This window comes from Nothoprocta perdicaria, unplaced genomic scaffold (assembly GCF_003342845.1).
Source record: "Nothoprocta perdicaria isolate Ctin4 unplaced genomic scaffold, notPer1 scaffold_170, whole genome shotgun sequence".
Taxonomy (NCBI): Eukaryota; Metazoa; Chordata; class Aves; order Tinamiformes; family Tinamidae; genus Nothoprocta; species Nothoprocta perdicaria.
In genome coordinates this window covers 921,062-943,285 of record NW_020454872.1, presented here as the reverse complement: position 1 = coordinate 943,285, position 22,224 = coordinate 921,062, and the positions used below count along the sequence as shown (strand labels likewise).

General features: G+C 48.6%; 1 protein-coding gene across 1 annotated transcript in view; it reads left to right on the top strand.

Annotated features, from left to right (window-relative positions):
- KCND3 (potassium voltage-gated channel subfamily D member 3) overlaps positions 1-21,951 on the top strand; it is a 69,999-nt gene extending 48,048 nt beyond the window's left edge. The window contains exons 2-7 of the mRNA XM_026036029.1: positions 620-782; positions 11,859-11,960; positions 15,542-15,634; positions 18,081-18,137; positions 19,089-19,336; positions 21,409-21,951. Coding sequence (XP_025891814.1) covers positions 620-782; positions 11,859-11,960; positions 15,542-15,634; positions 18,081-18,137; positions 19,089-19,336; positions 21,409-21,610 — 865 coding nt within the window. The 3' untranslated portion in view covers positions 21,611-21,951. The remainder of the gene's footprint in view (positions 1-619; positions 783-11,858; positions 11,961-15,541; positions 15,635-18,080; positions 18,138-19,088; positions 19,337-21,408) is intronic.
- The last annotated feature ends 273 nt before the right edge of the window (positions 21,952-22,224 follow it).

The following is a 22,224-nucleotide window of genomic DNA, read 5'->3' as shown; positions in this document are numbered from 1 at the left end:
TCGCTCCCAGGCAGGGGCAGGCTCCCCGCTACGTGATCCCAACACCCCGCAACGGCCACGGCAGCTTCTGCAGGGGCTGCTGCTCCTCAACCCTTTGCCCTGAAGCCATTTCTGGAGCACAAAGCGCAGGGGAGAGCGGAGCTCCCTGGAGCTTATCCCGGCATCTGCAGGGATCCCATTTKGGGGAATGTACCCAGGGATGGGGACTGTGATTCTAGGGCAGAATCACAAACCAGTCTTCATTTGCAGAAGGACACAAGGGGAAGGTAGAAGAACAGCCGTGCAGCTGTCGGTTAGTTAGAGCTTGTCTGCATAGAGGGGAGGCAGTGGGTGAATTTAAACTGGAGGGTGTGAATTTAAACCCGCGCAGCTGCCCTACCTGCCACGTCTGCAGCGGGAGCAGAGCGAGGCCTCAGCCGCAGTCACTGCCACGGTGCTGGTGTCATTTGTCATTTTTACAAGGGAGGCACCGCGTGAACTGTTGTTTATCCAGCAGRTTTCTAAGCTCTCCAGTCTGACCTGGGTACTGGTTTTGCTGCTCCCTCAGGAAGGCRGGCAGGCTCTTGGTGCCATCACACTTGACTGAAGAAGGGGCGTCTCTCTCTTCTCTCTCCTGCAGTTATGGTGACATGGTGCCCAAGACGATCGCTGGGAAGATATTTGGCTCCATCTGCTCCCTGAGCGGGGTGCTGGTCATTGCTCTGCCGGTGCCCGTCATAGTGTCCAACTTCAGCCGCATCTACCACCAGAACCAGCGGGCGGACAAGCGGCGAGCGCAGAAGGTAGGGGAGCCCCGCGGGGCACCGACAGCGCCCCAAATCCACACACTTCAAAAGTATATATATATATATGCATACACACACACACATATATATGCACGTATATATCCCATTCCAAGGCAAGCATAACGGACCTATTGCATCTCAACTTCAGCCGGCTAAACCCCACCAAACCAGAACTGCAGAAGGACATTTTACATTCCTATAAACTAAAGGTTTAAGGACTGTTGCTTCCTACAGATGCCCCTCAGGAACACCTACTGTTCCGGCCAAAGCAGGAGAGCAGCACACTGGAGTGGATCATCACACTCCCTTATTACATTTCAATGTAATGGAAGTGGCGGCTCTCCCATGGGGGCAGCGGGTGTTCGTCCTTGTCCCTTGGACCACGAGCCGCTAGGTGACAAGAAAACACACCCCGAGTCTTGATGTTAACATGATTGATTGCAGCTTTTATGAGGTTTGCTGTATTGACACACATACTCTATAATTCCTCCCTTCCCCATATGAATTTCTAATTCCCTTGATATTGGATGAATTTCTGGGCTAAGAAAGTTTTCTCAAGTCAGGAGTGTGAGTAATTCTCACATGCTCATCACTGCATGAATACTAAGCAGAACGAGAGCGGCACATTAATGACAGGCTCTCCGGAGCTGGTCAGGAGGTTTACAGGGGAGGCAAGAACCCGCTTTGAATGACATGTTTGTTCCAGCACCGGGTTCAACTCCTGCTTCAGGAAYAGAGTAAATCCTAGGAATAGCTAAAGCTCTGTGCGCAGCTAAGAGAGGACAGACCCCTGCACTGCTCTTCCAAGGAAGGATAAAGTTCTCTGTACAATCCCACTCCTTCAGCGCTAGAAGAGCCCACCAGTATCAGCTCCTTGCAGGTACAGGAGGCACAGCTTCACTGAAACATCTTCCCAAAGGTTCTAGGGTGCTAACTAGGTACTATTTCTTTTAAATAGCATGAGTTAAATACAGGGAGGTGTACYGATGAGCACCTATTCTTTCCACTAACTGGGGAAAACGGTTCCTTAAAAAAAAAAAAAAAAACTACCACTACTTTAATCACCTTGAAGAGAAGATAAATTATTCTTCTTCAAAAGTGCATAGCAGGAAAATTAATTAATTAATTAGGAGATCTGGCAATCTCAATGTATCGTACCGTAACATTGAATTTTGTCCTCTGGCACGCAGCAAGGACCAGGTCAATCTGAATGGAAGATGAATTGATCGTTTCTGACAAGATTCATTTTGGTAAAGTTGTTTTTTTCCAAGGACTTCTTTTTTCCCCCATTTGAGTGATGTGCTAAGATGTGACCTCCCTGACATTGAAACGCTGCCGTTCTTGAGCGAATGTCACAGCCTTTGGTTATAAGAGAGAATTTGACACTCAGAAGGCTTGACGGGAGCGCAACCAGCTCCGCCACGTGCTGGCTCCCCAGCTCAGCAGGTAGATGCAGTGCTGGCCCCAGAGCAGGGCAGGGGACCCCAAGGGACCTCTAGGGACCCTCCAGTCCAACCCCCTGCGCACACCGGGTCACCTGCAGCACGGGGCACAGGGTGATGTCCAAGCGCCTTTGGAAGATCTCCGGAGAAGGAGACTCCACAGCCTCTCTGGGCAGCCTCTTCCAGGGCTACAAGCACAAAGCTATTTAAGACCRACACTGGAGACCTTGTCTTTGCACAGGTATTTCAAACAATGACAAAACAAGGAAGAAGGAGGGGAGGAGAAGGCATTAGAGCTCTGAGTGGCACTATTTCTAGTCCGGGGCTTTTCAAAGCGTTACAGGATGCTTTCTTCAGCCTTAATCTCCCAGCTACACTGACCCTTGTCTTTGTACTACTTAGATTGTCCAGCTTTAAAAATAACCAACTCCAAAATAACCAATCTGAGCCTCAGCTCAGATTTTATGAAGGGCAGCAAAGTTCATTTGCTCTGTTGGTCTTTTTATTACCGGGATAATGCTCCGGAGAAGGCAACGAGACTCCCTTCAGCGGCGCCAAGCTGCTGGTCAGGGCAGGAGGAGGAGATCTGCCAGCAAGCGAGTTTCCAGCAAAGCACCAAACACCCAAACTGAGGCAAGGGAAGGACTATGCAGACAAATGTCATTTTGCAGAGCAGCTCTTACATGAAACTCCAGCACACGATGCTTTACAGGACTGCAAATCACAGGCTATCCAAGAGTCTGTTATAGAGCAGGCAAAGCAGAGGAGCAGCCCCATTGCCTGGGGAGGGAATTAAAACATTCAGTCACAGAAGCAGCAGAAGCAGGAGAAGGGAATGAGGGAGCAGGAGAGAAGCAGCATCTTTCCAGATGGAGCTCGAGGAAACGGAGGGGAAGGTTACGAGCACAGCAACTACTCACGAGATGGTAGCTATGACTCTGCAGACAGATGAAGAGGTAACTATGGAGATGCTTAGAGGGGCTTAAGCCAAAGGCAGGAAGAGCAAGAACACAGACGTCTTCCTGATTGCTCCYAAGAGCCATGCTGGAAACAGCCTGTTCCCGTGCGGCGTCCCCAGGGGCCCAGGGAACAGCTCTGCAGTCTGAGGAGTCAATGGAAAGGGAAGATGGGGATGAAGAGCAACCTCAACACTAGACTCATGCCATCGCCTTACCCAGGAGCAAGCCAGCACAGCCCTGTCCATAACGAGGCCGTTGCAATAACTGAGTAGCTACAAAGCAGGGGAGTCAGCGTGGAAGCGTTCAGGTGTTCAGCTGCCACCCCAAATGCCRGAGGTGGGTTAATGAACTTCAGAGCATGGAGCAGAATGGCCAGAAAAAGCTGCCCCAGCAAAGCCCAGCCCAGCTGCAGAGCGTGAGCCAGGGCCCAGCAGGGGCTGGGGCTGCGAACCCAAGCAGCGGCGCAAACAATAAGGTTAGAACTGGAGCTGGCTGACATTTCAAAAACGTGCTTTCTTTCCCCACCACAATAAGTCTGCCTGCAATATGGTTTTGTTGTTGTTGATATCTCATAATTTGACAAGGAAAACGAGCTGCTGTTTTTTGAAGAGGGAAGAGGAGAAAAAAAAAAAAAAAAAAAAAAAAAAAGAATTTCAGCTGTGCCGGGGTAGGGGCCTATTTTTTCTTCCTCCTCTTTTTCCTGTTTGTTGTTGTCACATTCCGTAATGCATTTCAGGAGGAAAATAAAACAACCAAACAAATCAGAAATCCTTCCTCTTTCTGCTTCCTATAATCCAGGAAAGCAAATGGCATTTTTAACCAGTTCTCCGAGTTCAAATTCTCTCGGTCCCAAATTGCATAGGACAAGTAGATGTTTCCAACCATCTCTTGAAAAGCAAGCCTTGAAACCAGTGAGCTACAGCTTACAGGGCCAGTCTCCAGTGCAAAGCTRTGTATGTGGAACAGTGAGCCAGTCACCAACCGTGGCCCAATGCCCAGTGAAAGCAATTTGCTCGCACACCCAGGAGCTGCTGCACATTGACCACGTGCCCGGAGGCCCTTTCACGCTCCCCGTCATAGCCAGATAACGGTCCGTGACGCAGAAGAACCCGGCTCATCCGTCCTGCTGCTTCCTTCATCCCACATACCTGAACAAACCTCACTTGGGATTGCCCCGTCAAGGAGACCTGCACACAAAGTGCTCGGCCAAAAGCGCTGGGAACCCTCTACTGCTTGGGAACTGGGTTCTAGAAATCACATTCCTCTCCATCATCTTTATTAACTAGTTGTTTTACCACTGTGTCTATGCAACGCAGAGCTGAGTAGGCTGGCGGCCGTTTGGATTCCATGCAGCTCTCAATCTAAGCACTGCATACAGCTCCGCAACACCCCTGCACCAGCTGGAATATATGGTTATGACTAGATTCATGGACATGGATATATCCAYTGGGTCAGGAAAAGCATAGCTTGAAGTAGGTGGAAGGGGCTGTAAAGCTTCTTGCTGTTACTAACTTGTACCATGACRGTGATTAACAGCCAAGGAGCAAGATTTGTCCCCAGTACCTGTGCTGCTGGGACAGCAACTCAGGTCTCTACGAGCCCTCTAACCAYGTCTATCAGAGATGGGGTAACTCCATAGGCTCCCAGCAAACCTCTCCAGGGCCACTGGAAAACCTCACTGCTAGCACACTCCCAGATGTCTTATACAGCTCCCCTTGAGAAGTCCTAGAATCTCATTATTTCTCTCCTCCCACTCCACCCRCAGCCACGGCCTGCAAAGTCTGACTCAGAACAAGTCTTTGTTATTCCAAGGTCACGAAAATGCAATCCAATACTAACTACTGATGCCTTCAGCCCCAGCTGTGGCTCCAAAGCACCAGGCAGGCCCTCCCTGGGTGTGAATACACATCTGCCTTCCTCTTCTGCATCCCCACTCCAGTCATCCTCATTGTTTTGACAAGCCAGGATGTTTGCAGCAGCATCACCCTTCCTGCTTCCCCTYGCTGTGACTCAGGTTTTCTCAAGCATAAAATCGGGATAAACCTTCTTCTCCTCCTGGCTCAGTGGCTTTTTGCAGCGTTAGTTCACGCGCGCGCACGAGGCTGGGAAGTGAACCCATCTTTTAGCAATATTATTCATACGCAGGGTTTTAAGCGCACACGCAGCACGAGCAGCTGCTGCTGACTCACCAGAGCCTGCAGCGGGGACGCGGCGAGCGGAGCCGCGGCCAGGGCTGCCCGGGAACGGCTCCCGGGCAAGCAAGGGAATGCCGAGCGTGCACAGGGTGCGCTGGGAAGTTTGCAAGAAGCACGTAGAGGGGAAAGAAAGGGGAAAAAAAAAACAATTGCACCAAAATCCAACCAAGTACAGTCACAAAGTGCAGCTGCACGTTGCCCACAGGCCTGGCGCAAAGCCACCGGTGCGTTTCAGTCCGGGCAGGGACGTAGCTGGGAGTCAGGAGCCATTCCGGTCRGGATGCACAATGATGCTGGAATGGGAGAAGCAGAGAACAGGTAACCATGACAACCCGGGCGCTTGCTGCTGACAGCTCAGGAGCCCTTTGGTGCCCAAGGCAGCAGGCAGGCTGCTCCCTCGCCGCTCACCATGCCAAGGCGCAGAGCCACCGCTCCGCCGCTGTGGGAAGGGCGCGAGCTGGGACATCCGTTCCTCTGTGAAGGTTCRCTTCTGATCAAAAGTCACCCTGGGATGGATTTGCGGCGATTTTTTTTTTCCAAAAGCCTAATGCAAGAGACTTGTCCCCAGCGACCCTCGGAACACGAGTAACAACTAAGAGCAGCTTAGATCAGATGGCTAAGAGCCCTGCACCACTTCATSGTTGCCTGCTGACGTCCGAACGGCTTCTGTTTGCGGTAGCACCGTTTCCCCCCATTAACACTGGAAGGTTTAGGCAGGGAGGGGTGAGCAGAGCACCCATCCTCACCCCAGGACGATTTTACAGCTCTGCAGAGCTTCTCTTGACTCTTACGAAGTCCATTTTTTCCTGTGTTTTCACCATCTTCCCCTGAAAGGTGTGAGCAGCCATTAGCACTACACTATGTGCCTGCTGCCATTTTCTGTAACTAATCACAACACTGCTAATTAGCGTTCACATAGCAGGTCTACTAGGTAGGCATGTGACATCAGACCCAGCTCTGTTGATGTGTTGATGCCTTCATCCCTGACTTGTTTACAGCTGTTGCCACGGGGTGCAATTTGTGTGAAGGAGGTTATAAAAGCGAGGTCTAGAAATGCAGGCAGAGAAACAAGTAAGTCACAAGCAGACAGGCAGCCAGCACCATTTGCTTTCAGTTAATACAGGATCGAAGTAGAAAATAATGTGGAACAGCAACATCTATTAATAATGCAGGAAAATACAAAGCTCTTTTCCCAAGCAGCTGCCTATTAAAAGTGGCATTGGTTTCTGGACCAATTCTGACACCCTAATTTAACAGGGAAGTTCCAAACTCCTGCAAAGGCACAATTCAAACCCTAGGAAAAAAAGGCACTTATGTTCTCTGCTGTAGAGAGAATAAGAAGCAAACGCCAGAAAGGGAACCGCCCAAGTAAAAAGGAAGTGTCAATACAATGGCAAATGAGTAGAACTGGCAATAAATCCATGCAGGCTGAAAAACAAATGAGAAGAACATATCTAGCCAGTAGAGCAATGAGTGGTACRACTGCTAACTAACCTTCCTTTAGTTTTAAGGCAGAGCTTGTGAAGTTCATGAGGAAAAGGCACCAAAGGCAGTTTGCAGCACAGGGGACTGACCTTGGTGCTCCAGGCTTTCCCAGTAATCCTGCATCTCCCTGCTCAGCTTCTCCCTATCRAGACCCTCTTTCCAAAGTTGTCTGTTCAATCAGCCCGGGTATCTATGACTAGCAGAGAAGTCAAGATCCATTAAATTCCATATTCTGTGCATTGTTCTATAAATAGATTGAACATCATGTTCCTCAGTGTTGGAAAAGATTAAACGATACACTGCATTTGAAATGATGTTCTGTTGCTTTAATGGTGCCAAGGGTAAGGTAAGATTAAAAGGAGAGACACAAAGGAGTGGAGGGGAATCTTTCATCTCTGGAAAGTAATGAAGAGGCCCAAAATAAGATCAAGGTCTGACTGTAAGTGGTTCTATCAAATTATATAGGAATATAATGAGTTCTACACTATCTAATTTCCATATRCAGCTCTACAACATCTCCCCCAAAGCAATAATGATGAATATTTAAACGTGGCTCAAAAGCTGTTTAATGTAAAGATTTGAGAGGAAGGAAAAGTCCAAATGTGCACTGTGCTTCTTAGGAAAAAAGGTTAGAATGGCAGAAGGATGATCTTCAGAAATTAACTTTTCCAACTCTTTGCCTTAACTCTAGTACCTGCGTACTGCAATGGTCAGTGCTTATTAGATGGGCCATTTGCTTTTCAGACAGCTACCGTTTCACCCAATGCTGAAATGCTGAATTAATTTCTCAATTAGCTGTTAAAATTAGTCGAAGGTGTCACAGATAAGATCATTTTAGGAAGTACTGAATAAAACCACAAGGAAATACTTACTGTCATTCCATACTCTGAGCCCTGTTAAGTCTGCAGAAACTCCATTTTAAATATGCAATCTGCTTGTTACCTCTTCCATATGCAAGAAATCAAATGTGTTCCTTCCATCTAGAATTTAAGTGAAAACCCAAACTAGTAACAGATGCAGACAAACTAAAGATCAAGAAAAAGCAGCACTTACTGAATGGTTGTGATATTGCATCTTGCTGCTACAAAGCAAAGCAAAAGTATTCTGTTGATGATACTTAAAAATAGCTTTATTTCAGACATGCAAGGATTGAGATCCGTAGTGCAGACATATTCCACCTCACTGCAGTTGTCACCAAYAGCACTACTGATATTCAAATGGCTAATTATTTAGCAATAAAAAAGTAAAGTATCTGTTAATTATCCCATGTAGTGACCCAAAATGCTCTTCTTGTGATTTTAACAGAYTAACATTATCCTTCCTACCTAACCTTACGAGCGCTCCAAGCCCATAAAGCAGCAGACTTGGACACAGGGTCTGTACACACAATACCTGTCACACAGGTACTCCAGCCCATCCCCATGATCAGCAGGGCAGGGGGTCTGGCAAACACAAAATTACGTCAGAAGTCGTAACTTAATAGCTTATTGCACCAGATAAACCAAGAGTGACTATTATCTCCATAAGAACGAGATGAAAATCATTAATAAATATTAATTAGCTGTTTCCTGGGCCCGCCATCTGGTAAGCATTTTTCCCTAGTCTGTAACTCCTGCTCCTTGCACTTCTCCAAAGCAGCTAGAAGATGAAAACAGACTATTCCCTTTCTCCTTTGGTTGGGAAATGTAGATCCCCGGGATGCTGGGACCCACTTAACCCACGTTCGTTACTGTAGCTCAGCATTCCCTACATACCGTTGGCTCCACTGCCCTTTCTGCTTATTGCAAGTCTCCACTTTCTGTCTTTCTACCTTAAAAAGCAGCAAGGAGGCACAAGTTGAGACCTGCTCCCAGAAACACGTAGGCACCGAGATAACCAAATTAATCATTCGAACCTGTAAGTGGCTGTCATTAGTATTATTATTTTCATCATATAAATTATCTCCCAGATTAGGTCATATGCATTTTGAGATCCTGCGGTTTCCTAGCAACTCCTCTCCCCACTCCACAAGCAGACACCGTGTGCCGTTTCTCTTCCTTTTTTAGACTCTCCGTGCAGGGGTTATATTCAGCACCGGTGAGCTCAGGCCTGGCCCTGGTGACCTTTAGTCAGTGCCCGGTGCGGGATGAGATCCCACCAGAAGATTCCTCTCCCACACTGAGCTGCTGCAGATGGCCGAGGAACACGGCCCTGCCCCTGGAGGCCACAATGCCAATCTCTGTGAATGCAAGTCTGAGATCACAAGAACTTACCCACAAGCGATAAGAAAAGCAGCATTGGGAAGACTTCACCGGCCTAAATCCAGGTTTTTTGCACTGAAGTATGTGACAGCACATTGTGTGGGGCTCTCTGCAGAAAGCCTGGGCCTTCAGAGTTTGGGTGGGTTGCTGGAGAGCAAAGCTTTCGCCTCCAGTTTCCTCCTCAGCTGCATGTCAGAGCACACCCTTGTTGGCTGCCAAACTTGCACCAATGGATTCCAACAGAAATTACGCAATTCCTTGGAAATTCCAAGGAAATTCCTCGGAAACAGGCGGCTCTGAGCTGCTCCCACCCTGAAACGAGGCACCCCTCAGGTCCCTCATCCTTGGCTCGGTCCCATACGGCTGTGGCCACCCAGGGCACGAGGGGAACGTTGGGCTGCTCTTGAACCCTTCGGTACTTGTGCACGTGGCTGGAATTCTGCATCCTGCCTAAATGCACAAGATGCACCTCAATATTATGTAAATTGTGATTATGTTTGCCAAACAAGGCCCATTCGCACCCAAACAGCCTTCTGCATGAAAGATGAACCGGAGCTTTTACAGTTGTTCCTAGTCTAACTTTGGAAACTGGAGGGTCAGAGCAATTTCATGCCCCAATTTTAATTAACTTCTCTAGCTGAGTTAATCAAGATAGCTACCAAATTTAATCATGATGAGGACACAGAGTTGGATGGTGTGACTATCCTAAAAGTCTTTTGTGTAGGAAAATAGGATTAATTCCTACCCTGCCCCACTGACATTTTTTAAAATAACAACGTCTGTTCTAAACTACAAAGCTGTGGGGCTTAATTATTTAGATAGCTAGTGGCCCTGTTTCAAAGAAGAAAAGAGAACAGATCTTTGAGACGAACCATCTCCAGTCCATGTGGAGTACAGCTATTAATATTTGATCTCCTGCTAGCCTGGAGGCAAAGGGAATAATGTTCTTTACAAGAGCCTAGGACTGAAGCCACTTTAACAATTAGCTGAACCGATGATGATAGCGAGTGAAGATGAGGATGAAACCTTTCCTGCTGCATGTGAGGTGGGTATACCGGGGGGCTCCCATGCTTCTGGAGGCAATCACAGGAAGGAAATAGGAGACTTCTCTGGTGGCCATCAGAGCCTCAGTGAAAAGACCAACACTGGATCCAATACCCACTCCGATTAAGGAAGAGAGAAGTTAATTGGGAAGAGTGAGGAACAGAGACACAAAGGCATACAGCTTGAAAAGAGGTTAAATAACTTGGCGGAAATGTAATTAACGGGAACAGAGGGCTGCCATCTCCTCAGCGCCAGGAACCATCTTTCGGTCTCTGACCCTCTGCCTCCCCAGGTTAGGGCGAGGAAGGCGCTTCCATCTCCCAGGCCGGTCCCTCTGAGCTCCTAGGTGAAGCTGCAAACCAATATTCTGCACATGCTTTGGCCCAAGAAAGCACCCGCTCCAGCAGAAGCTCCTCAGGTTAAATATTGAGGGCCAGAGCCACTCCTACGTGTACAGTAATAGAGCTCCTGGAATTATTACGCTCTCCAGGCCCACTGCAGATATTTGCCTCTTGGCTTTACTCTTCCTACAGTGTATACCCATTAGCACCTCTAATTAGAGTGGAAAATCACGAGTTCCGTGTTATTTAAAAGATTATGCATTTTAAAATGCAGCACAATGTAATTATTTTTAATAGCCACAGCTATTTCATGTATTTACTTTTAGTGGTGTTTGAGTCATAAATTAACAGTAAAAGAGAAAAAGGCAAATCAGCACTTGACAGAAAAGCAGGCAGCATTTGAAAAGACAAAGCGGCAAGTTAAAAACTAAGATCAAAAGGAAAGAGGGTTGTCTTAGTTTTCCTTCCTTGCCTTATTGAAGGCCATTTTTTTAGTCATGGAATTTGTCTTTCTAGGGTCAAGAARGTGAGGGATAAACAAATACTTGCAAAGAGCGGGTTGTTCTTTTTCAGCCGATTCTCCGTGTTGTTGCCGAGTAGCTCGTGTCGGTGGGTCAAGAGATGCGTGCTTTTGGATAAACAGTCTTACACAATCAGATACCAAAGCTAGGAAAGCACCAGAAGAGCACTAAGCTACCTTCTCCTACCACAGAACGATGGAGACTTTTTCATGAGTATTCCCAATTTGAAATTAAGAACCTGCGTTATGTGGCTAGTGAGCTAAGGACCAACTCGCCCTCCCAACCCCTCCTATTCCCACGCGCTCTGCAGCATCTCCAGCACCACCAAGGCCCAGGTGTCACCGTGCTAGATGCTGCCCAAGCAGACTGAATGCCAACACAGGCCTCGGAGCACAGAAAGATAAAGACACAGATAAATACAGGCCGAGAGAGAGAGAGAGAGAGAGAGACAGGCTCCTTAGAGAGAAGGGCAGCCACGAGCACAACGCGGCCCAGAACACGTCCGAGCCGAGTGCTGTTCGTTGCTGCACCTCTCACTCCCCCAAACTCAACAACAACACACGAAAAAGATGAACCTGCAGGGAGCCCATGTCCTATCTCTGCAAAGAGCATTAACACACGGCGGCAGACACTCTTCTGCAGATTGATGTGGTCCTCTGAGCCCTACAGACAGGCTGGAAACAGCCCCGTGTTTGCTGCTTTGTCTTGTCTCTGAGCATGTTGTATTTCACCCGCAGGGTTTTTCCAGTGTGAAAAGAACCATCAATTCCCTTCCCCTGCGACAGGCAGCACAGGCGAGATGGCTACACGTGCCCAAGTATAAATTCAGCTTGCTTGTCTCCACAGAAAGCCCGGCTGGCGAGGATTCGGGTGGCCAAGACAGGCAGCTCCAACGCTTACCTGCACAGCAAGCGCAACGGCCTCCTCAACGAAGCCCTGGAGCTGACGGTGAGCGCAGACTTGGAAAACTTCCCTATTCCTGGGTCTCTTTCTGGTCTCCCTCCCTCTCCCACCCTGTTGGCCCCTAATCGCTCATTATTCAGCGCGGCAGCCCCACACCAAGCAGTGCTGGGCTGTAATTATGCCCTAGYGCGCTGTGGGTCTGGGGAGCTGGCACCCAGTTGCAGGGCTGGACGGGAGGAGAAAAACACACAAAAAGCAGAGCAAGGAAAAGCCCACACTTTCCTGAGCTAGCAGAGCATTGATATTAACAGCCCGGGTTCACAAAGCCCCTTGCGTGATGAAACTATGGAAGCTCTGCTGAGTTTTACCCCCAACAGCTTGCCCTTCCTATAAATACCTACAGTCTTCGAACAAATAGTTGTGGGCTAACAGCTATTCACGAGACAAGGAGGTTTGAGGAGTGCCAGACTGCTCCACAAAACCACTGAAGACAGACTATTACAGTAAGCCCAAAGCAGAGCAGGTATTAGCACATTGCAGGTGCCCTGCAGCCGGGCACCGCGCGGGCTACCSGGGCCGAGAGGCGCCCCAAAACCCATCCCGGCTGGGGCTCGGCGGTCATACTRACAAACTGAGAACAAAGGACTGTCCGGGATTCCGAAATACCCTGCAGAATTTCCTCTCRTTAGCCCCAGAACGAACACACTGAAACCATCCATCAATAAACTGGTTCAGTGTAAGCTATCGAGCATGTCTTCAGCCTGCAGCCTTGTACCAGAGTAAAGATAAAGCGAAGGAAAGACTTCACACAAGGACAGCAGCAGGGAGAATTTTTGCTCCTAGAGAAAATATAGGCACTTGCTTCAGCAACACGGGGATTTGTGACATTTCACATTCACCATGTAGATACCAAGTGTTCAGAGCTTTCTCTTCTCATTTAGAGAGGTGAGGCGAGTGTTCAGTGGCTTTTACGTCAGAAGTGCTCAGGGGAGGGCGAGCCTCTTCCCGCGGCAGCAGCCTACAGATCCTCTTACCGCTAATCTCCTTGTAGAGCTCGCTGAAATTCCCTTTCAGCTAAGAGGCTGGAAGGTGACTATGCGGGGAGCAGCAGCCTGTGAGCCCCGTCCCTCTCGTGAGTGGAACCTGCTCAGCCACAGGCTGGAGAAGGTTCCAGGAAGAACCTCCCTGGAGCAGGTTCATGGGAAGGCCCTGCCAGGCTGGAGCGGGCCACCCCACTGCACACAGTGTAAGGGTAAAGCAAGCAGCACAGCGGCTCCGCAGCCGAGCCCTGCAACCGGCATCCCGGGAAAGGCATCCCAGGACGGGCTGAATGGAGCTGGCACCAAACCTCAGCAGAGCGAACAGCAAGAACAGCCACCGTGCCCTTGATGGGCTTCATCACCAGCAGCCCGTGCTGGTGGGACGCAGCTCCGCGGGCCGGCAGCAGCAGAGGTTACTGCTGATGTGGTATTTACAGACGTGCATTGTGCACGAGCAGAATGAGGATGCTGAGCACCGGTGTGAGGCTGGCACCCCTAGTGCAGCGGCTTCTGCAGCTCTCCGTTCCTGCTTGCACCCAAGGGGGTTCGAGGTGACCGTTCGAGGTGATCTTACGCTTTTTGTTTCTGCAAGCACCAAGTCGGCCGAAGAAGAGCTGAAAGGAAGATAAAGCAAGAACCACACTCACTGGTGGGACTTCTTTCCTGAGAACTGCCCTCCCTTGATCTGTTTGCATGAGCCGCGAGTCGCTCCTCTTGCTGGGATGCACAGGGCCAGGCTGAGCGGTGCTGCCAGAACTTTACACCGGGTTGCAGGTCTTCAGACAGGGATAGGGCAGCCCTGCCTCTACCTTCGGCCTTCAAATTCCATTTACACCCGCTCAGAAACACAGCTGAACAGGAAAGAGTTGTGAACCTTCGAGATGCTGTTCGTGGCACCTGCTCTTTCTCCCTTTCCAGAGGGTTTAGTGCAGCCTCCTCCTTGTTTTAGGGGGAAGGACCTCCATGGGAGACTTCAGCAGTCGGTAATCTCTGCAGGGAACGGRAACAGAACTGCTTGACGTGTTGCTTCACCAAGAAAGCTATTAATAAGAAAAATGGAACTGACCTTTTGTAGGCCACTTCCAAAAATATTTCTGAAGTGCTCCTCTCCAAAACAACAACAGCCAAACACACAACCTGCCCGAGCCACCCTCCGGTAGGAAGATAGTGTTTACACAGGAAGAGCAGCATTCGGAAGGAAACAGTTCAGCCGTGTTTTGGCATCTGTCAGCGGCACAGTTATTCCTCCATTTAGGAATACAGAACCGCTGTGTGAACGGCTTCCAGAACAGTTTTTCAGTGAGTAACTAGGACATATGGATGTATTTAAAAACCAACGTGCAAAGCACAGCTGCATTTGACCCCCATAAGAGCAAAGGACAAAGTCCTGGCACTTCTGCCTGGATTTGTGCTGCTTCTCCCATCCCACCCACTTTCTCTCCCAGTGGATACTACGCTTGGCGTCTCAGTCGACACACAGCAAGTTTTGCCTTTCATATTTCGGCCCTGCAGAGGATACCGAGCACCCTTTACACAGAGGTCACAGGGAAACATTTTCTAACCGCTAATTGCCATTTTAATGCATCTCATTGTCTTTGAAAACACTAATCACCAAAGACACACAGAGTAATGCAAGTAGATCCTGGAAAATGTGCCATGAAATTAGGGTGAATTTCAAGATCAAGAAGTTTAATTAATCTAAGAATACCCTTAAAGAACCGGAACCCCTGGAGGCCCTTAGCCCAAAGCGGTTCTTTCTCCCCTCTTCCCCTGTGCTGCCCTAGGAGGGGCCAGTCCCTTGCTGGTAGTTCAGTGCAAGTGCTCAGTCCCCTCCTGGAGCACAGGCTGCCTCTTGCAACCCWAACACACCCTACGCTGAATTAGCTTCTAAATTTGTTATGCCATATTCAAACCATCTCCGTACACAGGGGAAATAAGGAAACGCTGCTCTCTGATTGGGGCTGGCAGGTGCTACAGTACAGTGAATATATTTGAAAATATTTGAATAATGGCAACACTGCAGTCACGAGGGGCTCTTTGGAGCGGGTCTGCCCGGCCCGGCTCGGGTGCTGAGCTGCGCGCGGAGGGTTCCTGCCATCCCTGGGTCTCCTAGGTCCTGTGTCAATAAAACACAGTGCCAGAAGCCACCGTAGGGACCAGCTCAGCACAGCCAGGACAGCTCACGCTCTATCTCCCAACAGACACTAGGGCCCAGGGGACATCGTTTGGCATTCAAGGGTCACATCTTAAGAAGGTTTTRACAAATATAAATTACGAGTGTTTTTCTTTTCTGTACCTCCTGCTCCCTGAGCCTTCGCACCGTACCAGCAGTGTCTCCCAGGCTTCCTCCACAGCTGCAAAATAGCTGCAAACACACAATTTTTGAATCAAAGCTGAGATCCTCATCTGAGCTTATAACCCACTTCATTAAGGGGAAAAAAAAAAGAGGAAATGTAAGATTCATAATAAGAACTTAAGAACTGTCATCTTTCCTCTGTGAAAGCTGTAACTCTGCGAGTTTTCTTCGTTTTCACACTTTTACAGCTGGTTTGGGATTTTCCCCCCCCCCTTTCTCTGGCTATTTAGGGATCCACCGATGATGAGCAGCACATGACGAAAGGCACCTCCCTAATTGAAAGCCAACATCACCACCTGCTGCACTGCCTGGAAAAAACAACTGTAAGTAGAACGGGGACCCCTGCACCCCTTGCTGAGCYCCTGGGCTGCCCGGGCTTCGTGGAGAAGAGCGGGCACTAAAGCAGGCTCCGAACCCGCTCCGAACCCGCAGCCTGTGCCTGGCACGGCCACACACAGCACCAAAGGGTCCCACATGTTCCCAGCCACATTCTGCAATGGGACAAACGCACTTCCATTTTACTGAGGCTCTCAAACAGACGGGGATCTGCAGACRGGGCAGATGCTAAAATTAATTCCCCTGAGCTGCTGAACAAGCTGCAGTTGTTTCGGTGGGTGGCCACATAGAGAACACTGGTGGCTTGGGCCAGCTGGTCACACCGGACAGTTCTGCTGTCTCAGAGGAGCAAGAGGATGTCAAAGACTTGACCTAGACCCTGAGGCAAATCAGCTGGCCAAAATAGCCCTCAGCCCCTCATAGGGAACAGAGCAGAGAAATGCTCTTGATGCATTTAAAGCTTGCACGTATCTTGGCTCACCACAGCTCTGGTTGCACAAGCAGATAGTTTATCTCGAAGCCAGTCGAGCAGTTTGTGCTGCAATGACTTTCTGTTTGTGCCAGGCACAGAGCTGGAGTAAGAGTTTTATTCTTCATTATTAAGTGATTCTATATATACAGAATTCTCTTGGAAATTCAGATATTTATCYCATTAATATGCTTTACTTGCAGGTTTGTATAAGAGGTTTTGCAGTAGGGGAACACAATCCATAACATGGAGCACTTTATCATGGTTCATTCTAGGAATGAACCATGAAGGAATGAAGAGAGGTTAACACTTGAAATATTAATGCTGTTTTCTATCTGCATCCATCGTCAAATGTACTTCTGATTTCTGACTCGCAAGAGCTTTCTTTTAAGACAAATTGCCTCCCCTTCCATGGTTTGGTTTGTGCTGGAGTAACACATCTAGGCAGCAGCAATGCACTGCAAGAGGACAACCGGTTAAGGGCACTGACCTGCTGAGTGCAGCTGGTTTCTCACCACGAGCGAGGGTGCCCACCCCTCCAAGGAGAGGGAACGGATTCCTCCCACATCAGTAACTGGGTTTATTTTGTAAGCTCCATCCTGCCTTTGTTTCTAGCCATTCTGGATGCTACATAACACGCAGGCATTTCACAGTCCGGCTCTTTTTACTTTAGAACGCCGTGCTTAAAAGCTTCACTACTATGACGTGTATTTCACGAGCAATACTTCCATTTGTGGCCTTCATTTTGCATTGGGAGCTGCATGAGTCGCTCCATCACTAGCGAGCCGGTTTGGGTGCTGGAAGTAATGCAGCAGTATCATGTCCTCCTTTGTGGATGCGCTAGCCTAGTGCAAAAATAAGTCTAGACTGCCTCCAGCAGCCAAAGCTGCTCAAAGGGTGAGTCTCAGTGGTTGAAAATGTTCCAAACGTTGTCKTTTCCTGTAAAGAGTGACAACAGTAATACTGATACTTTGAATTTTCATGAAAACCTAGTGGGAGAAGCTGCACAATATTTCCCCTCCCCATTTTTCAGGCAGTTATTTATGATTATGTTGCATCAAACCACACGAGCAAGTTTGAATTTTGGTCTGAAATATCAAAAGAGCTCATTCAGCTTGTGTGGAAATGCCTTGCACTGCACATAATCAATTAAAATACTATGCAATACCTCTCCCCTCAAAACATGCAATCGTAGTACAAGAATTTTTAAACACTGCAGAGTCATTTTTTTGTGATGATGATACAAGTTGCAGGTGCAATGCAATGAGGARTGTACCATGGTTGCAAACTTGTTTCAATGGGCAATTCACCTTTCCTTAAAACACTGCAGAAGGATGCTGAAAATACAGGATTTATTTTCCTGGTATCTGCAATCAGCACTAAAGTCTTTCAATGAAATGGCTGTGAATGGCTCTCAAATCTGGTGCCTCAGAAGACAAAGTGACCCTCAACCAGGGCTACTTTGTCACACAATACAGGGAGCTTGTGCAAACAAAAGCAGTTTCTTGCTCCTTGCAGATGGAGCATGGACATTCACAAGCTCTATTTTCTCCCACTGCTGCGTGGGCTGACTCCAATCCTTCAGCCCAAACCTTTCTTTGGCATTTAATGAGAACCCACACCCACTGGTGATCCAATGACAAACACTTCTGACTTGCTTACTTGTGAATCAGCAGCACAAACTTTGTTTTCCTTTGCATTCTGCTCTCGAAAGATCACAGTAATCAAATTGTCACAAGTCTCGTCCTGTTTTCAAGAAAAGCACATTCAGAAGCTTACGTGTAAGAATGAAGGAACAAAGGGGTCTGATTCAGGCAAGGTTTGGTGGGGAGAAGGTCTGGTTGCCCATTCAAACTTGAGCAATACAGCTGCGACAAAACGATGCAATGCTGGGACTAAATTTTTGAATGTCGGAATGGACAATCAAATGTGTTTTTATCTTTTGTTGGCATGTTGTCCCGTAGGGATTGTCCTATCTTGTGGATGATCCCCTGTTATCTGTACGAACTTCCACCATCAAGGTATTTCCTTTTTACTTCAATCTGTTCTATGATCTGTGACATGTCTGGAGTGTCTGGTTCCTTTCTCGTCCCTCGTCTTGTCCTCGGGAGTTTGTGCACGTGGTTTTTTTGCTCCCCGGTGCCTTTGTTTACTGTAAGAGTCCTTAGTGGGTCCAGTGGAAATCAGTGGCTGCCTCCACCCTGGTTGTTTTGTTTCCCATCCTTTCTGATGCTGTCAGGGACTGGATGAAGTATGTGCATTAGAGCTATGTGGATGTTCATACATGTGCATAAGAGTTCTTCCTTTCAGGATATTTTGTTTGTTTAGGACAAAAACCATTTCCAAATTCAGTTTTCTGACCTTCCTTCCCCTCTCACTTCCCACTATCAGCTGCCATGTTTATTTCTACCAGCACCAGGCATGCTCTGCACCCAACAGCAAGTACAAGTAACATCCTGTAATAAATATATCCAACAAGACAATCCTCCAGACACACTAGCATCCTGTCCCCAAGGACAAAGATAAAGGAGCCTGAATCTCCCCTCCTGTGGGGTTTAATAACCAAGTGGCATCACAGGCTATTTGAAGCCACGCTGGGATCCGGACATATATGTGAAAGGAAAATCAGACAATATATTAACCACCTCAGACTGTAAACAAGGCAGTATTGACAGATTATCATGCTTTTGTCACTGCAACAGCTTCTCTTATTCCCACATTGATTCAGGACAGCAAAAGCTTTCCTTGGTTGCAGTGAGCGCAAGGGCAAAGCCATCTCTTTCTCCGTTCACGTTTGCATTTCTTCCTGGAGATCTACCCATTGCCAGCCCTTCCAGGAGCAGGGCAGAGAGCACCTTACACACGCACGGGCTGACACATCCCAGCACGCTAGCGAAACGCACAGCTCCAGAAGCGCTGTGGGTCGCAGCCGCTGCCACGGAGAGTAACGACCTTGTTTCTTCCCCTGCCAGAACCACGAGTTCATCGACGAGCAGCTGTTTGAGCAGAACTGCATGGAGAGCTCGATGCAGAACTACCCCTCGTCGCGGAGCCCCTCCTTGTCGAGCCACCATGGGCTGGCCACGTCGTGCTGCTCGCGGCGCAGCAAGAAGAGCACTCACCTGCCCAACTGCAGCGTGCCGGCCACGCGCCTGCGCAGCATGCAGGAGCTCAGCACCATCCACATCCAGTGCAGCGAGCAGCCCTCGCTCACCACAAGGTAGGAGCCGGCGGCCGCTGCGGGTGCCAAGTGACAGCAATGGTCCCTTGCGGGAGGATTCTCCAGGCAGAGAGAGATCTCGAGCTGGCAGTCTATATATGTGCATATATATATATATGTGCCATATACAGTTACATATATATATATATATATATATGTGTGTCTGCTGCCTCCTAACAGCAGGCCCAGAAAAGTGCCCACTGGAAGGAGCTGCACTGCAATCTGCCCCTAAGTGCCTAATGGCCCAGGCGGGTGCCAGCAGCTGCCCACCTGTCACCAAAGCTCGCACAGTGCCCCTCTACCCGCCAGCCAGCCCGGGACTTTCAAAGCCCTTCCTAGGGCCAGGCAGAGCACACTGGTTCATCAGGGTCCACAYGCAGGAGCCAGCAGGGCGCTGTACACACTGTCCTCATCCACCACGGACACTCATCTCACCAGTTCTCATTGTCCAAGGGTCTAAATTACAACTATAAGCAACRGGCATCACTAGGAAACAGATAAGGGAGAATTTCACATTGGTGCCTCAGGTGCCTCTCCCATAAAGAGCTATTAGTTCCACAGGTGAGGAAATGTCTCTTTCAATAGACAATGTTGAAATTGAGTGTGTCATTTTATATATAACTTGCTGAAAAAMCATTTCCTCACTATATCTTGCTTGCAAGTATTAAATGACTTCCTAAACTCCCCTCAGCCCATTAAGCTTCTTGTGCACCAGGCTGTTTTTGAAACTAGCACTCCTCTCCTCACTGCTATCAAAAGGATTTGGAACCTGAAATGAGCTGCCCCTAGGGCKACACAGGACGGCTCTGTGCCAGGGTGAAGGCAGAGGGCATTTCGGAGGACAAATTTGGAACGAATATGCACAATCTGTGGCTTCATAGTTTCAAGATGAGATATTTAAGCCAGCACCTGAAATAATAATTCAGGGGAATGTGAACTGCTCTGTTTCAGGGGTGCTAAACCAGATGTCAGCTATGATATTTTAACTGTCAGCACTGTTAGTTATTTCACTTGCTTACAAATCTGCATAAAAACAGAGAGAATATTGTGAGGACCTGCACCATCCACCTGACCAAGTGCCCGCCTAGGGCTGCTCCATCCCCGCTTAGGGAGGTTGCAAAAGGGCAAGAGATGCCAAAAGTCGGTGTTTTTATGGAGGCAGCTTCCCATACTTCTGGAAACCCTTCAGCTGAGTCTGCCAACGCAAGAGGACATGTATTGTAACAGCCCCAAAGGGCTGGGGAAAGGAAAGCTTTGCAAGTTACTTTCCCCGTGGAACAACTGGGGGGATCTGGTGCAGGGAATGCAGCTCCCTGGGTGCCCTCGAGGAAGCACTGGTAGCTGAGGTGCCCAGGAGGGCTCGGGGAACTGAGTGGGTTCCAGGGTGCCCCTGGGATGCGCGGGAGATTGGGAGCGAGCCCCTCGGTGAGTCACTCTGCAATAACCACAGCAACAGCTTTCCAACTGGGAGCTTTACATTTTAAAACAACAGGCCGTGTTTAAAATGAACATGTTGGGCTGGTAATAGCAGACTCCTGCAGCGAGGCAGATGCACAGAAATCAACCTATCATTTTGCCTCTGTAATTAATTATAGGATGCAATTGATGCAGATCTAATAAAAATGCTCCCAGCTGCCAGATCCCTGAGACTGTTGCAAGGGGATGAAAAAAATCTAAAAAGATAAAGGGAGAGTGAAAAGAGAGGGGCATTCAAGCTGCAGGGAAGACAAGGTCTTTCTCAAGAAGATATACCCCTGCCCTGGAAAGATGCAGTACACAGCAGTGTACTTAAATCTCCTCTTAATTATACCAAATTTACACTAGAATGAATGTGTAAAACAATTTGCCCTGTGGAAGGCTGGATCCTAACCTGAGGGATATTAAAAAGGTTAGTGCAAACTTGGTAGAAATTAAGGCTGCTTAGCAAGTACTTGGGGAAGCAATTAAGTGGATCCATCTCAACACCTTAGTCCTCTGAATTAGGGGGACTGAGACCTTGCGGAAAAGCAATTGCCCTTCCTGCCCTTCCTACCCTCAGTTAGATCCGAACCAAAACTAAATTTGCCTTCTAGCCGTTCCAGCCTCAACATGAAGTCGGACGACGGGCTGCGGCCGAACTGCAAAAGCGCTCAGATAACCACGGCCATCATCAGCATCCCCACGCCGCCCGCGCTGACGCCCGAGGGCGAGAGCCGCCCCGCGCCCGGCAGCCCCGGCCGCCCCGCCGGGCCCCCCAGCACCGCCAGCAACGTAGTCAAGGTCTCTGCCTTGTAGGACGGCTCACGCGCAGAAAGCGGCTAGAAGACCAGGGCCCCTCTTCCTCCGCACCTCCACGTTCCTTTTTTGCTGCAAATTGTGCCTGGATGGACCAACCTGACGTTTCTGTCACTGATTTAGCAATGGAGACCYAACGAGGCAGCTTCTTCAGACTCATGTTGATGCTGTGGACTGAGGAAGGAGCAGGAAGAGGAGGAAGGAAAATCCTGCATGGATGGAGAGAGTTGTGCCACAGTAGGGAGCAGAAAGCGCCTGTGGAGGCTGAAGAGAAAGAACCATCAAAGCAACGAGAGAGTCAATAAAGAAAATGGAAATATAACACTGTGTATCGCAGCACCTTTTTAAAGGTTTTTAATGGATAATATTTATTCATGAGGAAATGACTGAAAAAAGGTGAAAAACAATAGATTTTGTGAATTTTTTTTCTTCATGGAGCAGAACCTTTAAACCAACCAAAATTTCACTTTTTTTTTTTCTTTTATAGGAAAAGATTTAGACAAAGAAGCCACCTGTCACAGAAATCTGTTTCCATGACCCCTCGTGTATGCGTGCGAGTGTGCGCCAGCCCCATCAGAGCGCCACCAGTTGCCAAGCAGAGCACGTTGCCGTGA